Source organism: Eulemur rufifrons, chromosome 15 (genome assembly GCF_041146395.1).
Source record: "Eulemur rufifrons isolate Redbay chromosome 15, OSU_ERuf_1, whole genome shotgun sequence".
In the NCBI taxonomy this organism is placed as follows: Eukaryota; Metazoa; Chordata; class Mammalia; order Primates; family Lemuridae; genus Eulemur; species Eulemur rufifrons.
This window is the reverse complement of record NC_090997.1, coordinates 66,409,483-66,425,754: the sequence shown is the minus strand read 5'-3', so window position 1 is coordinate 66,425,754 and position 16,272 is coordinate 66,409,483. Positions and strand designations below refer to the sequence as shown.

Below are 16,272 nucleotides of genomic sequence, written 5' to 3'. Positions count from 1 at the left end.
TGCTTTCTGAATCTCCATGGAGACATTATTCATATCCTAGTGTTGACTAAACTCACTTAGCATCCAGAACCTATCCTGTTTTTTTCTCAAGGTACAACCAGTTGGATGTGTAATCCACAGAATATATTTTAAGAAACACTGCTCTAATTCTAACGTACAATTCAAATATAACATATAGTTATATTTATTTTTTTATAAATTCAAACATAACATTACAAAATATTATAGATGTTTTACTATTTGTGTTGCAGAGATATTTTCTATCAACTTATTAATAGAGCATTCAAACAGAGAGATATCTACCTCTCTAATTTTTAAACTATCATTTCTCTTTTCTAACCTAATAATAACAGTAATAATAATAAAACTGTCAAGGTAGAAAGCAATCTTTTTTTCCACTGAGGGAAGAAGAGAAGCAAGCATGTAGAATTCTTTTCATCCTCAGCTAAGGACAATCTTCCTATTCTTATCCTGCAGCCCTGTATTAGTTAGCTAGTGCTGCCATAACAAAATACCACAGAGTGGTTTAAACAACAGAAATTTATCTTCTTACACTTCTGGAGATTAGAAGTTCAAGATCATGATGTCAGCAGGCTTGGTTTCTTCTAAGACCTCTCTCCTCAGCTTGAAGATGGCTGCCTTTTTGCTGTGTCCTCATGTGGTATTTTTCTCTGTGCACATCCAGCCCTGGTGTCTCTTCGTATTTCCAAAATTCTTCCTATTAGGATACCAGTCATATTGGATCATGGCCCACTCTCATGGCCTTTAACTTAATCACCTCTTTAAAAATGCTCTTTCCAAATACAGTCACATTCTGAGATACTAGGGGTTAAGGCTTCAACAGAAATTTTGGAGGGACATAATTCAGTCTATAATAAGTTCATTCAGAATCTTGCAATATTTGTAACATCAATGCCATATTAACTGCTTAAAATGGTTACTTTCAATGTTGGTTCAAAAGCTAACTCTTGAAGCTCCTGGAATTAATCACACAAGCTAGATTTAACAATCTGTAGCCCAACATTCTTAATCATTCCTTAACTTTCAAACTTTAATTCTCTAGACCTGTTTTCTCTAATATGGTAGCCACATATGTGATTAATAAGCAATTGAAATGTGGCTGATCCAAACTGAGATGTGTTGTAAGTATAAAATACACTGGACTTCAAAGACTTAATAAGAAAAAAGAATGTAAAATATCTCAATAAGTTTTATATTGGTTACATGTTGAAATGATATCTTGGATATACTGAATTAAATTGATTATTAAGGTTAATTTCACCTGTTCTTTCTAACTTTTTAAAAAATATGGCTACTAAATAATTTTAAAATTACTATGTGACTTGCATTATATTCCTATTGGATGATGCTTTTCAAAAATGTAAGTCACTGTTATTTGACCTAAGAGTTGCTTTGAGGACTTTCTTAGACTTTCAATTTATAACTCCCCCCAAGAATTCCTTTCCTTTTCTCACTCCGCTAATTATCTAGGTGCAGAACTCTAGCACTATATCCATTCCTTAATGCACATTTCAAACCTAAGGAACATTTGCCTAAGAAGGTAATATGTAATGCTAACTTAACAAATGCAACTGAAATTTGTTATATTTATTGAAATTCTAAGTGATGGGTAGTCCTGTTGCCTTTCACCATATCCTAGAAAAGAGAGAAGTTGTAGTAACAGCAATTAACAAAGATACTCTCAGTTTTCATTTACCTGTAATACTAGATATTCTTATATTTCATTAACTAACAGGACTAGAAAAAGTCTTATGCTCCAATTTTATCAAGACACTAGAACTGGGCTTCTAAGTTTTTTTTAGAAATTTTACAATAATTATATACTTGCAGCTGCTAAATCTTATGGCAAGGGTAGATATTTTGTTTTGTTTAAAAGCTGATACTGAGGAAGAACTGTAGTTAGGAGTATTTCAGGATCAGTCATTTTTTACTTTTTCAGGAACACAAAATGATTAACATCCACTGCTTGTATTTCTTGGCAAGCTAGTAAAACTTCCAGTTATATCTTACCAAGATTTTCATTTTACCACAATTAATCTACGTAGACTTAATTAGGTAGATTTATATGCTCATTAAATGAGTATACTTGTTTGGTAGGACAACAATGGTTCAAAACCTATAGGATTAAAAACCTTGGAGTTTGGCCCATCATCTATATCCTTCTATGGTGGTTTCCAAGATCATCAAAGTAATCTTTAAGAATTGCTAAGCAATCAAATAATGAAAATGTACCAGTTTTTAAAATAATTTTAAGGCATGGAAATAGAAAAAAACATTGTCTTTGGAGAGTCAAATTTTTATCAAGATGCCTTGTAATTAGGTCTCATCCTTAACATCCTTAATTTTGATTGCCTCCTGCAAAATTATCTCTATTATGTAAAGTCAACACAGAATCCCAAAATAATAATTTTTAATAGTTGAAGTATCCTTCCAAACATTTCCTGAAGCAGTTTTGTAAGTTTCCACATTAACATTTTGTGGTTGGTTGGTGGTTGGATTTCCTTTTTGGAGGACTGAGCTGAAGGAAGGATGTGAGATGAAAAGTAGGAAAAGAAAGACCTTTAGTCGGGTTGGTTTTGTCACCTACTAAAACGGGTCACAGACCACCATCTCTTGTCACGGAGAAAGCAAAATATGGTAGAATGGATTGCTGAGTATCTTGCTCCTCACTTGAATGTGCTTCATCTCTGTGCATCATTACTGAACATAATATAGAATCAATGCAAACATTTAGCTGCCTTGACATTATGAAACAGGGTTTCGCTCTGTCACCCAGGCTGGAGGGCCGTGGTGTGATCATAGTTCACTCTAACTTCAAACTCCTCAGCTTAAGCAACTCTGTTTCAGCTTCCCGAGTAGCTGTGATGACAGGCGCACACCACTGAGCTTGGCTAATTTTTAATTTTTTGTAGAGACACGGTCTCGCTATGTAGCCCAGGCTGGTGTCAAACTCCTGGCCTTAAGCAATCCTCCAGCCTCGCCCTCCCAAAGTGCTGGGATTACCAGGCATGAGCCATCATGCCTAGCCCAGCCTTCAGATTTAAATTTTCTATAAAAGGTGATCTTATTTATTTCCCCCCTTGAATTTCCAAGAGCATGTCATGCCATTTAGCTGTGTATTTAACTTCAGTTAGCCTCTATCAAGGACAGAAACAAGATGCTTATATAGAACGCTCATATTTTGATATTACTTGGTTGTTAACTTTGTAATGTGGAGTTTGAACCCAAAATTACTCAAATTCTATTAAGTGTTACACATTTTATTTGTGAACATTCAAATTCAAGTCCCTAAAAACAAGAATGAAAAAGTATTTCATACAAGTCTATAAGGTATTATGAGGGCTTTTTTTTTTTAGAATGAAACAGCCTATATATCTAAATATGAGGTTTCTGTCATAGTGGTCTTGAAAGGTTTATCCATTAATTTAGTTAACGCTTCTAAGAATCAAAGTATTTTTAGAACTTCTTCACAAGAAATGTCTACTATTTGAAGACAAGTTTTTCTAAATGATGCCAAACCTTCATCTTTTGAGGACAGGTATGGCTTATGCTAAGTCATTATCAATTTATTAGGCAGGAGAGTAAACTAGATATTATCATTTTGCTTAAATATGAGCCATAACTATAAACAATAAAATATTTCTATATAACTTTGAAAAAGGAATTTCAAAGTACCTTTTGGGTTGGATAAATTCTGGACAAAAATCTTTTTATTTAACAAATTTTTAATTTTAGAAATAGAGACAGGGTTTCACTCTTGCTCAGGCTGGTCTCTAACTCCTGGCCTCAAGCGATCTTCCCACCCCAGCCTCCCAGAGTGCTAGATTACAGGCATGAGCCACTGTGCCTGGCCAAAAATCTTAATTCATCTCAATTTCACCTTGACCTACCTACAATTTAAAAAAATAATATATACAAATATGTAACACTGAAAAGATCATGTTTTATAATTCATTAGGGATTGGCATATTACTGGAATAAAGGCAAAATAGAAAGAGATAATCTCATTAGTTTTAGTCAACTATACCCAAGTATATCTATTTGGTACTTTTAAGCTGTTGAGAACACACAGAAAACTCTAAAGTAAAATTGCTGAAATTCATACCTGAACTTTTACAAGTATTTATTTTCCATTTTCAGAATAGCATTCTTGGGCAGAATTTAAAGGAATGCTGGAACTTGAATCTTCAACAGAGACTGGAATATTTGCAGATTAAAAGCATTTTAAAATTCCTATTTGCTACATCCTGCTTTAAGCACTTCTATATAACTGAGAAGTGAAGAGGGAAAAAATGCTCAATGTGTATAGTGAATGACTAAAGGGAAGGTAAAAGCTAATAGCCTTGTTAGACGATTTTTTAGTTTTCAAACTATATTCCCTCTCAACTGTTAGTCAAGGATCTACCTAAAATAGGAGTGCAAAAAGCACCTTCCTCCAAATTCTTAATTTTAATTGCAAGGTTCTACTAGGTTCATATTCACACGGGGGAAAAATGTAAATGAATTGCATTATTTCTCAGTTATCAAGTTCTATCATTAAAATTTTTAATTGGCTTATGAGTGTATAATTCACCTTCAATGGATATAGTTTTATATCCTAAGTACAATGTCAGATATATCCTCTAAATCCCTTAAACTGAATAACTATGCTTACCTTTAACACTTAAGATTTTAAATTTTTCTCTGAAACTTGTATTTTAAAATAAAATTTGTAAAAAATCCTATTTTAGCAGGCTTAATTATATCAACTGGTAAAACTTTATTTTACAAGCAATAAGAATGGGATCAAATGATTATTATAATCCAAAGGAAGTATTTTGTAACCATAGCAAATGCCATTATACATACTGCCAATACAGATTTAATAGACAATACTGAACTGTACAAGAGTTATTTATTTTTTCCTTAATCTCAAAGCTATTTTTAGTAATACAAAAAAGCCATATTAACATTTTTCCATTAGAAAACGTGATGTACAAAACTTTGGATGAAAAGGTATGTCAAATTTCATTTAATCACTTGGGAGGAAAATCCACCACTCCATCAATACCACCCAAAATGTTTTAGGTGGTGATTAAAATCAAAATAATGCATCTTAATAAATTCAAGCTGTTAAAAGAACAAACTTAGCAATACATAATAATTTGCTACACAGTATTTTTGACTAGTCACTTTGGGAGTTATTTTTAAAAATCCATTATTTTTTTACTGAGTCCTACTACATACCAGGCACTGTACTTGGCCAACTAGGTATCTGAGAAGAAGTTAAGATGGGAAAGACTCATAAATCAGTCCTTTGGTTACCAGATTTGATTTTTAACTTTCAAACATCCTCTAAGATCAAGAAACCCTATCAAGAAACCCTAGCTAAAAATACACACCCTTCCAAATGTTATTTGATTTTATTAGTAGTGAGGATGTTTGGTAAGGTCATGAACTACTATTTTTGATCCATTATTCCAATTAAAAGCACACATCAAAAGTTAATTTGTTATTTTCCTAATAAGTTTAAAATTTGGCATTCGGTTGTTACAAACGTGGTTCACTGATTTATTGTGAACCCTATACCGCACACTGCTTAAAAGTAGCAAAGCAAATGTGCATTAAATTTTGCACTTAGTGAAGTAATGGTATTTGATACATATCTTAAAATTCAGTTTAGGGTCCAGTGAAGAAAAAATTCCAGTTATAGGGTGGTAAAGAACTGAGGATTCTCTATCTTTTCCTTTGAGTAATAAAATACACACGTTCATTAAAAAAAGAAAAAAAAAAAAAAAAGAAGAAGAAAACTGCTTGCAACTATGCTAAAGGCCCATAAACTAAAGTCGTCCATTCAACACCATTACTTCATTACATAAACATTTTTTTAAGGTATAACACATAACCTATGCAATAATTTTGAAATTAGCCAAGTGCTAAGCAATTATAATGGCAGGTAATACACTACCAATTTTTGAAACACATCTGGTCACTTTTCATGACCCTCTGCAGTATGGATTCAATAGTCAATATAAAATTTAAGGTTTTGGACCTGCATGACAAGAAAATGGCTTTATGAAATTTTCTCATAAGATATTTAAATAGTCTTAGGTGCACACCAGTTTTGTCCTATATGATTTAATCTGACACACTAGATAGCTACAGTAAAAATAATTATTTCTAAATGAAAACTAAATGCAGATAAATGATAACAGATTTGACATGGAATGTTGTAAGATCTCCCTGTATGTAATCTGACACTACTGATTATGAATTTCGGAGCTTGAAAACTTCAGATTAAAAACCACAAGAAAATTTACTCTTGATGGCATGCAAGATCTTCCTAAAAATTAACCTAAGACCTATAAGTTTCAATATTATCAAAACATAAAGAAACACAACAAATTTGTACATTTTATTCACATTTATTTTTCGCTTTTAGTGTGCTCACAGAAAATTAGAACACCTTAAGCAGGAGTTTAATAGCAATTTTTGTAAGCAAAGTTACATTCCATCTCTAAGTCAAATTGGTCAAAGCTTCTCCAGTATTTACAAAACATGATAGACAAGATGCTACACAAAACCATTGCATCTGAAGATTTTTTTTTCCTTTATTCTCAAAGACGACTGGAAAAGAAAGCATTGTCGGCTGTAATCAAAAACATACCACAGTATAAACAGTAACCATTCCACTTATCACAGCTTGGTTGAGTTTAAAATTTGTGTTTAAAAGGTCCAAGATGACTGCAGTTTTACAAAAATGGGCAGGGTGGAAAGTTGCAAACTTCATGTGCTTCTGGATATCAAGATTTGTTTTTATACAATAGTCACAGTTAAAAACACCCTGCTGGTAATACATAATTACACTTTATTAAGGTCATAAACCAGCAATAAACAATAAAGCCTATACAACTTGTAGTTCTACTTAATCACTGACTGGTACAGCTAACATGAGATAAGTGAAAAGTTCCTATGGTTTAAATGAACTCCTAAGACTATGATCTTTTTTTAAAATCTGGGTATTGGTGTTTTTTTCTCTTTCCTTCTTAATCAAGACTTGTAGTGTTGTAAACCTGCCTCGCAAAATACATCGTAATAACTTTTCTTTAAAAAAAAAAAAAAGACTAAGCCTTTACACCATCATTTCTAGTGGCACATTCTCTTGGCAATGTTATGCACCACTTTGATTTCCCCATTGTGTCCCCTATCACTTCATCTGATATCCCTTTTTGACCCACCCATCTCCTTCATATATGGGCATGTCCATAGATTGACAAAGAAAGTTTACATTTTTGAATAAAGATGCAAAGTATGCAAAAAACATTAATACTGATGCAAAAAATAAAAAATAAAAGAGAAACAAGGCAGAGGAAGGTGTTTAAGCTCTCCTCGACCTGTTGGAATGGTGGTAACAGAATGATCTGAGATGGGATCTGTGCGGAGGGGGGAAAAAACCCAAAATTTGCTGTTTAAAAAAAAGTAAAATAAAAAAAGACATCTTTAAAATCAATCCCTGGTTGTAGACAAGTTCTCCAAAACCAGTACCTGGCACCACTCCAACAAACAAACGGGGGAGAAAAGTTCTTCGATTATCTCAAAAAATCTTGCTCTTTTACTCTGCCGCCTCCGCTGGGGGGGCTTCTGGACTGCACTCGGGCTGGGCCTCCTGTGAAGGGGCTGCGCAGGCTGACGAGGCGGAGGCGGCCGCGGGCTCCTCCGCGGGGGCGGCCTCCTGCTCTGGGGGCGCGTCGGGCCCAGCGTCGGAGGGAGCCTCGCAGGCGGCGGCGCTGGCCCCGGCATCCTCGGCCTTCTTCTCCTCGGCCTTGCTGGGCTCCTCGGCGGCCTTGGTTTCCTCGCTGGCGGGCGGCTTCTCCGGAGCGACAGCGGCCTCCTCGGGCTTGGCCTCCTGCGGGTCGCCTCCCGCTGCGCCCTCATCGCCCACAGCGGCCTCCTCGCTCGGAGCCGCCGCCTGCTCCCCAGAGGCCGCGCCCACCTCGGCGGCGGCGGCGGCCGCGGCGGCTCCACCGGCGGCCTCGTCCTTGCCGCCCTCGGCGGAGGCGCCAGCTGCGCCCTCCGACTCACCGCCTTCTCCAGCCTCCTTCTTGTTCTTCTTGAAGGAGAAGCCGCTCAACTTGAAAGACTTCTTGAAGGAAAAGCGCTTCTTTTTTTTTTTCGGGGTCTCGTTGCTGGGTGAGGGCGTGGCCCCGTCCTCGGCCTTGGGCGAAGACGTCGAGGAGGCGGCCGACGCGGCCTCCCCTTCCGCGGCCGTGGGCGAGCCAGGCTCGGCGGCATCGCCCTCCGCCGGGGCCTCCTTCTCCGCGGCGCTGGCCCCTGCCTCGGGGGCGGCGGCAGCCGGCTCATCTTTCTCGGCCGCAGTGGGCGACGCCGCCCCGCTCCCGGTGGCCGCGGGCTCCTCCTTGTCGGCGGCCGGGGCGCTGCCGTTGGCTTGCAGCTCCTCCTTGGCACCCGGCTCGGCGGCAGCAGGCGAAGCGTCGCCGTTTACCTTCACGTGGCCATTCTCCTGCGGGGCAGAGAAAGCAGGAGCGTCACTGAAGCGGCCCGGGCGCCGCCATTCCCGCCCCCACCATGGGCCAGGAGGGACCAGCTGTCTCCTCGGACGCCTCTGGCTACTGGGCCCCCGACCCCTGCCGTTATGGGGAGGGGGGCCGAGATGGATGCCCAGGCAGGAGACTCAGGAAAGAAATGGGGCAACGCCGTCTGGGGAGCTCTAAAAGCACAGCAGTAGCTCTGACCATCCGGCAAATGTCTTAAGGACAGAGTCCGAAAAGTGGAAAGCGAAGGTTAATCATTTCAGCCCTCGCCTTATGAGCTTTGGAAAAAAATGGTGCCAAATAATACGTGACACACCAAACGCCCTTTATAAGAAGGCACAGAGCCAGAGCTGGTGGTCTGCGCCTAGATTACACATCCCTCTTTTGCCCTAAACACTTAAAAACCTCTCCAAAATACCAAGAACTCCCCAGGGTTTCACTGCACTCCAGCCAGAAGCGCCCGCGCTGCGCGTTCAAGGGCCCTGAGCCTGCCGCGGGCCTTGGGACCGGTAGGGGGCGCTGCGCCTCCACCGCGCGGAGCCGGGCGCCGGCGGGCGAGGAGGGGCGGGGCCGTCGGGCCACCCCGCCCTGCGCAGCCGGGCCCTGCCCGCAGGCCGAGGCGCCCCCGAGCCGGATCCCTCAGCCCAAGAGTCCACAAACAAAGCTCAGGTGGCTTCCTGGCCTGCCGGTCCGGCTGAAACCAACAAGGCAGAGGGAAACCCATCATTTTTGAGGTCTCGCCCCTGCTTCCACGCCCACCTTTGCCCGTGATTCTACGAAGCCAGGGCGCGCCCCGGCGGCTCATTTTGCATTTTTAACGGGTTTAAAGCCTCTTGGCAGAGCTGCTTTCTCCAGTAGGTTAGAGAAGGCGAAGCGACACCATCTCTGCTCTAGGAAAAGAGGCGTGGTGGGTGCCCAGTGTTTTCGAAGCAGCCACCCATGGCCGACCTCTCGCGCCCACCCAGCCGTGGCTATCCGCCTGGGTCCGGCAGCGCCGGGGCGGCCCCTGCGGGTGGTCTAGGCGCCACGCACACGACCAATCCCTAATGAAACGCACCAACTGCCTCTTTTTGACCATCTGGAGGGGTTCTTAAAAAACCCACCGAAGGTTCCCACCCCAGGGATACCATTTAAAAGTCAAATGGGTGTGTAATGCCACAAACAGCTACGAATAAAGATTTAGGGCAGTGGGAAAGCCCCATCGAAAGGTATCGAAATCCTGTCCAGCTCCTGCCAGCCACCTTTCCAAGAACCCAGGGCACGCCGCCGCAGCATACAATAAGACAGCCCTTCCCTCCTCGCTTTTTTCCATCGCCATCCCCATTGAGCCCTCCTTTCCTTACCCCCCCCCATCACACCAGTTCAGCAATGTCGAAGGCGACCCAGTCTCGACAACAAACACAGGAGCCACGCAAACACCATTGTGCCCGCAAACACAAATGCAACCTGGCGGGGGGGGGGGGGGCACCCAGTTAGTCACGTTATGCCAATCTCCAAACCACGCCATTTTAGACGATTTATCACTCCTTTCCTCCCGTCTACTCAAGAATTCGCCAGTATTCTAGGGAACCACTACTTTGGACTGGGGTGAAGACCACTCCTATGAAAAATTGACAATTTAGGCTATCCCTTTCCATTCAACTTCAGACTAAAATCCAGCCACGCTCCTCTCCACAAATGCGCCTTGGGAGCGCCCAGGAGGGAAAGGGAAACGAGACTAAAGACAGACACCAAAGAAATGACCACAACCACAGGTAGTATTTACCTGCCCATTCGCTTTGGAAGGCGACGAGGCCACAGCCGCCTCCCCCGGCCTCTCCGCGGCGGCTTCTCCCTTCGCTGCGGTCTTGGAGAACTGGGCACCCATGCTGGCTTCTTCAACAAAGAAACTCAACAGATCCAAGAGGGGAAACAAAGAGCCTCGGGTTGGTGTAACGACGGGGCGAGCAGCAGCGGCGGCAACAGCGGCAGCGGCACACACACCGGAGGGAGGGGGGGTGGGGGTGGTGAAGAGGACAGAACAGAACCGATTAAATATACTCCGGATAAAAAAATTTTAGTCGAAGAGATCAAAAAGCAGCAGCACAGGAGGGAGGGAAAAAGGGTGGAAAAGTCGAGCACGAAAAAGGAGCCCAAGTGTAGTTTTAAAAAAAAAGAAGTAATAAAAAAATCCCAGATTTGTAGCCGCACTGTAGACAAGAGGAAAATGGAGAAATCTCCCTGGTTGCTAATAAGATGCGGGGTCCAACGCCCAAGTGCACAGATGAATGGGCTCGCGGGCGCTGACGCGGCCCCCGCGCGAGCCGGCCAATCCGAGAGCCGCGCACAAAGCAGGGGGCGGGGCCTGCGCGCCCGGCGAACAATGGAGCCGCGCTTTGCAAACGGTTTGAAAATCAGGTTCAGACCGAGAATTAATGTCCTCCAAATAAATAAATCAATTAAAAAATACATGCTTCTCGCCTCCCTCTGCTTGAAAATAATAATGCATGCCTTGATTGGCTTGCTTTGTTTGGAAGCAATTAACGCGGGAGGGGGGTACTTGTGGATGGGGGCGGAGAAAGCGTTAACTTGACTCGCGTTGACTCTTGTCGGTCTATATCCGTGTCTGTCTCTCTCCACTCTCTCCCCTCCCCCAGCTTTCCCGTGTGTTTACGTGTGTGTGTATGCGAGTGTTAAAGACAATGGTTGGGATTTGTGTGTTTGCAACACGTTTTATTTCTCCACGTTCCATATTGGTTTCACAGATATTGCGCAGGATCTGTTTTTTTAACTGCTGTAATGGTTAAATCGTCCCAAATTGAAAGGCATTTAAACCACGAAGATCGAATTTCATCAAACGAGATCGCGAGTTAGAATTAGGTCTGTAGGCCAGATGTGGAAAATGCAAAAGCGGCAAACAGCCGAAGCCACACTCCCTTCCCTCTCCCACACTGGTATGAAATAAAATATTTTGAGATTGGCCTTTGGCGTTGATCAAATTCCCCCTCTCTGGCTATTCCCAATTAGCGATTTTTTTTTTCACAATGCAAAGCGAAGGTCATTTACAATAGATCGAAACTGCATTTTATCACTGTATGAAATGACATAATTAATTTTCCTCCATGGTGAAATGAGACACAGCCTCGAGTGTACGAATCCATATTTGCAGTTGGGATACTATTTGCGTCCATATGGATCGTTTATCAGCCTACAGCCAGAATCGGATGGACTCTTTCTTTCTGAACGTGTGAGTGTGTGAGTGCGCACACAAGCAAATGGGCTCCTGGAAGGAAGGGAGGCAGTAGCGATGAAATTCTAAATAACCGGATTACAGTTCTAAGGAGAAATTATCTGCATGTTTAGAGATAGCAAGAACGCTATCCCTGAACGCTCCAAGTCTAACTTGGGTTAGAAGAAAAGCTTCTATAATGGTACACAGGATACCTCCATCTGCCACTGCACTTCTTGCCACCGAAGTACCATACGCTATTTGTGTGTGAGAGACAAGGCATTGATTTAAAGTATCTGGGGGGGGGGGGGAATCAAGGATACAGGCTAATAAGCATACCACTACCACCCACATTTTTGTTCCCAAAGTTTTCGCTCGTGGCAAAATCAGACCACCTTTTTTCTGTTACATTTAGTGATCCTGCAATGAATAATCTTTTGCTTATGAAGATGAGAAGCAGTCGAGGGAATGGTTCATTTCTCCTGGTGCTGGCTCTGAATTCTCAAACAGTTTTATTTTCTGCTCATTGTAGGGAAATAGGTCACACTCTGAGTGAAAAAGACGGTTGGTTCAAGCCAGTAACTCTTTGTTCAAGCGTTACTTTGAAAATCACCGAGCTGGAGATCGCTACGCGAAGCTTCGTTTTCTCACTGTCCTGTTCCTTCAGATGCATTATTCAATCACGAAGTCATATTCCCCAGAGCTGATGTAAAGACGTTTCCGTAGAAGTACATCTTGCCAACAAACGTGTCATTACCCTTAAGGGAGCCCGCTAGCCTGGGCCAAGACCCCAGCCGCCAGGATGGACGCGAATCCCTTGTATTAGTAGAGTTCCAACTTGATCCAACACCACCATCCAGGCGATTCCCAAAGGTTCATTTAAGGCTGTTGATTTCCCCCCACCCCCCAAGTGAATCATGCCCCTTCCTCTGCATCCCCCTGCTATTTTAAATTGGGGTGATTGCTAGCTCGTTTTCGGATTTTCTCCCAGACGCGTCCTTAGCCCTCCATTTGGGGGCTGCTTTTATTGCTCCTTTGTTACCAGGCTGCTGTGCTGCTTTCCCCCCTTTTCTTTCTCAAATGCCTATTTGCCTGGTATCGGCTCGTCTCCCTGGCAACGGCCGGGGAAGATTCGGAGCCCCGGGAGCTGGGAGAAAGAAGAGGCGGAGCCAGCGCTGGGAAGGGGGCCGCAGGCGGTGGAGGAGACGGGAGGTGGCGGGGTGGTGGAGGGGAAAGAGGGGCCAAGTGAGAGACTGGGAGACAGACTGCGCAGCAGATGGCCGCGCGAGGGGGCGGGGCGGGGCGGGGCTGGGGGCAGCCCGAGCGTCGGGCGCCGGGGAGCCAATCAATTCCCGCGGCAGCTCCGGGGCAAGGAGACAAGTGTAAACACACAGATTCACTCCCCAGGAGCGGTCCTTACTTTACCGTGGAGGAGCTGATTTCCTTTCCATAAGAAAGCGCATATGTAGGGTAGTAGGAAAGCCCACAGTCCCCAGTAACTGGCAGGCGGAGGAGGTTTGGGGACACTGCTGGGGGGCGCTGAGAGCTGGCCTCCCTCTCCCCACCTCCCCCAGCGTCCAGGGTCGGACCAACCCAGAGATTTCTTCCACAAGTGGGGAAGGGCGTGAAGGCGGAGGATGAGTGAGGAAGGCAGGGCTGGGAAATGGAAAGAGGTCGTTCTTTTTCAGAAACTGCATAATGGCAGGGAAGGAACGACAACAACAATGTGGAACCGGTACCGAGTTGTACAAGTATAAAGTTCCTCAGGAGTTTGGAGTATACAAGTATAAAGTTCTCTCACACGCAGAGTTAAAGATTTCAAATAAAGCGCCAAAGGTGTTTATATAAATGCGATTAAAAAACCCAAGAGGTCACAGTGAAGATGTGTAAAACTGGTGTTTGTAACCAACTCACCAGGAAGGAACAGGCATTTATTCTTTGTTTATACTCCCTTTTCACCCTGCCCTAGTATATTTGTAAGATAATGCTAATCTGCATATGTTTCTTTTTCTACAAAAAGAACAGAAGACCTCAGTTATTTTTCTGTAAAATGTTAGCACTGGTAAGAATTTTAGAGACCATTCCACAAAACCTTGAGGGCCTTCTGTGTGCCAAACACTCTGATGTAGGCCTTGTTCTCGTATCATTGAACAAAACAAACTCAGTCTCTGACCTCACAACTTAGTATAATAGGTCGTCCAGTTAAGGTGAACTGGAGAATCTGGCTTCACCCTCTCACTTACCAGATGAAGAAATAAGTCCAGGAGTGTTGCAGATTTCTCCGATGATAGAGCCAGGACTAGATCTCACTCCCTTGGTAATTCCAAGTCCTGGCTTCTGCCACCACTGCACAGTGCTGCCTGGCCTTCCCTGAACAGTGTAGGTTCACTCAGTAGGTCAGCCGTTCATTTCTAAAGTATTTATTAAGCTCCTGCCAAGTGCCAGGAAGGGGGATTAGACATCAGCTTACACCAGAGACAAATAGGGGCACAGTTTCTTCTCACATACAGCTTACATTTATAATATTATTTCTTAAAACTTCTTTAAATGTGAAGAAAGAGAGCAAAAACAAGATTAACTGTTCTTCAAAAACAAAAGATGAGGGCCCCTTTCTGGATTCCAAATTAAATATGCCTTTTTCATCTGGAAGTGTTCATGCAGCATTCATGAAGTCATGATATACGGGAATCCCAATGTCCTGGTAGTGTTGTGCTCCATCTTTCATCTTAGATTTTATGTTACCTGAACTTTAATTCCACAGAAATCGATTAGCTTGCAATATCTTGGGGAGCAAAACAGACACGGCCCCTCATTCATTCTACAGCCATTTATTGAACTCCTATCATGTGTTAGGCATTTGGGATACATTAATGAACAAAGAAATCTTTAGGGAGCAAAGAGTCTAGGGTGGGGAGAAAAACACAAGTTAATAAATATAAGTAAGCAAATTATATAGAATGTTAGAAATAGTCTTTAAGTGTTTGAGGGAGGAAAAACTAAGGCAAAATAAGGGAGATAAGAGTTCAGGGGAGGGTGGGAAATTCCGTATTCCATATAGGTCAGGAAGGGCCTCACTGAGAAGGTATACTTTGGGCAGACTTAAGGAGGTGAAGAATTAATAATGGAGTTAGCCCACTCAAATGTTTCTAACCTAGCAAGAGAGAGAGAAGTTAGAATTAAACAAAAAGATCACAAATAGAAATGTACTTTTATACTGTCATCTGCACTCTGAAGGAAAATAAAGGGTGCTATAAGATAGTATAATTCAGTTAGGAGGGTTAAAGAAGATCTTTTTGAAGGAGTGACTTTTAAGTGGAAACCTAAAGGATGAATAGGCATTAGCCAGGGAAAGAGATGAAGAGCTGTATTCGGATGGAGGAAATAGCAAGGCCCCTGAGGAGGGAAGAGTTTGGCGGGGGTTTCTGAGAAAGGTTTGGAGATCAGTTTGGACATATTTTTAAGTTCCTATAAAACATCCTTGTAGAAAAAGTTAAGTGTGCAGATGCAGATGTAGGATTCTGGAGTTCAAAGAGTGGTTTGAAATATAAATATAGATTTGTGACCATTCTGCAGATAAATGTTTCAGAAGCAAAGTCATAGGAATATGCAAAAGACAATAGGGTCCAGAATGACACCCCAAGTAATTTCTGCTTTAAGAGAACGGGTAAGAAAGGAGTGGAGAGAGCAAAGAAGAAGGAGCTGTCTAGGAATAGACAGAAATCAGGAGAGTGTGTTGTCAGGAAAATCAATGAAGAGAATGTTTCAAGGAGGAATGGTTAGTTTTATCAAATGCTGTTGAATGGTCAAATAAAACAAAGACTGAAACGTTTCCATTGGATGTAGTGATACAGAAGTTACTGGTTCCAGGCTCCCAAGCAGTTTTTGTAGTATATTGAGAGTGAAAGCCAGATTTGGTGTGTTGAGAAGAGAATGGAAGGTGAAGAAGATGACGGTGTGCATAGTCACCTCTTTATGAAGCTTGACTGGGTAAAAGTTTGAAGAGACAGATCGGTATAGTATTGGAGAGGGCTAGTATAGGTTGAGCATCCCTAATCCAAAAGTCTGAAATCCAAAATTCTCCAAAATCTAAAACTTTGAGTGCCTACATGACCCACAAGTGAAAAATGTCATACCTGGCCTCATGTGATGGATCACAGTCAAGATGCAGGCACACAACACACAGTATTCAATATCTTCAAGGCAAAAAAAAACCCTCCCAGCCCTCTTCAGCTGCATTATATCTTTTCCATGCATGTCCAGATTCCTACATGTAAGCATGCCCCCAAAGGGTAACAAAGTGGTTCAATGTACACAAACTATAAGTACAAAATTATTTTAAAATATTGTATAAAATTACCTTCAGGCGATCTATATAATGTTTATTTGAAATATAAACACATTTCATGTTTAAGTTTGGGTCCCATCCCCAAGATATCTGATTATATATACGTAAATATTTCAAAATCTGAAATCAGAAGCATTTCTGGTCCCAAGCATTTCAGATAAGTAATA

The 16,272-nt window shown here is 42.3% G+C and overlaps 1 protein-coding gene across 1 annotated transcript; it reads right to left on the bottom strand.

The window, feature by feature from the left end:
- Nucleotides 1-6,861: 6,861 nt before the first annotated feature.
- Nucleotides 6,862-10,753, bottom strand: MARCKS (myristoylated alanine rich protein kinase C substrate). Its single transcript, XM_069487879.1, has 2 exons — nucleotides 10,318-10,753; nucleotides 6,862-8,521 (listed from the first exon to the last, which is right to left on the bottom strand). Exons 1-2 carry the CDS (start codon nucleotides 10,417-10,419, stop codon nucleotides 7,613-7,615), a joined length of 1,011 nt encoding a protein of 336 aa, XP_069343980.1. The 5' UTR covers nucleotides 10,420-10,753; the 3' UTR covers nucleotides 6,862-7,612.
- Nucleotides 10,754-16,272: the final 5,519 nt, after the last annotated feature.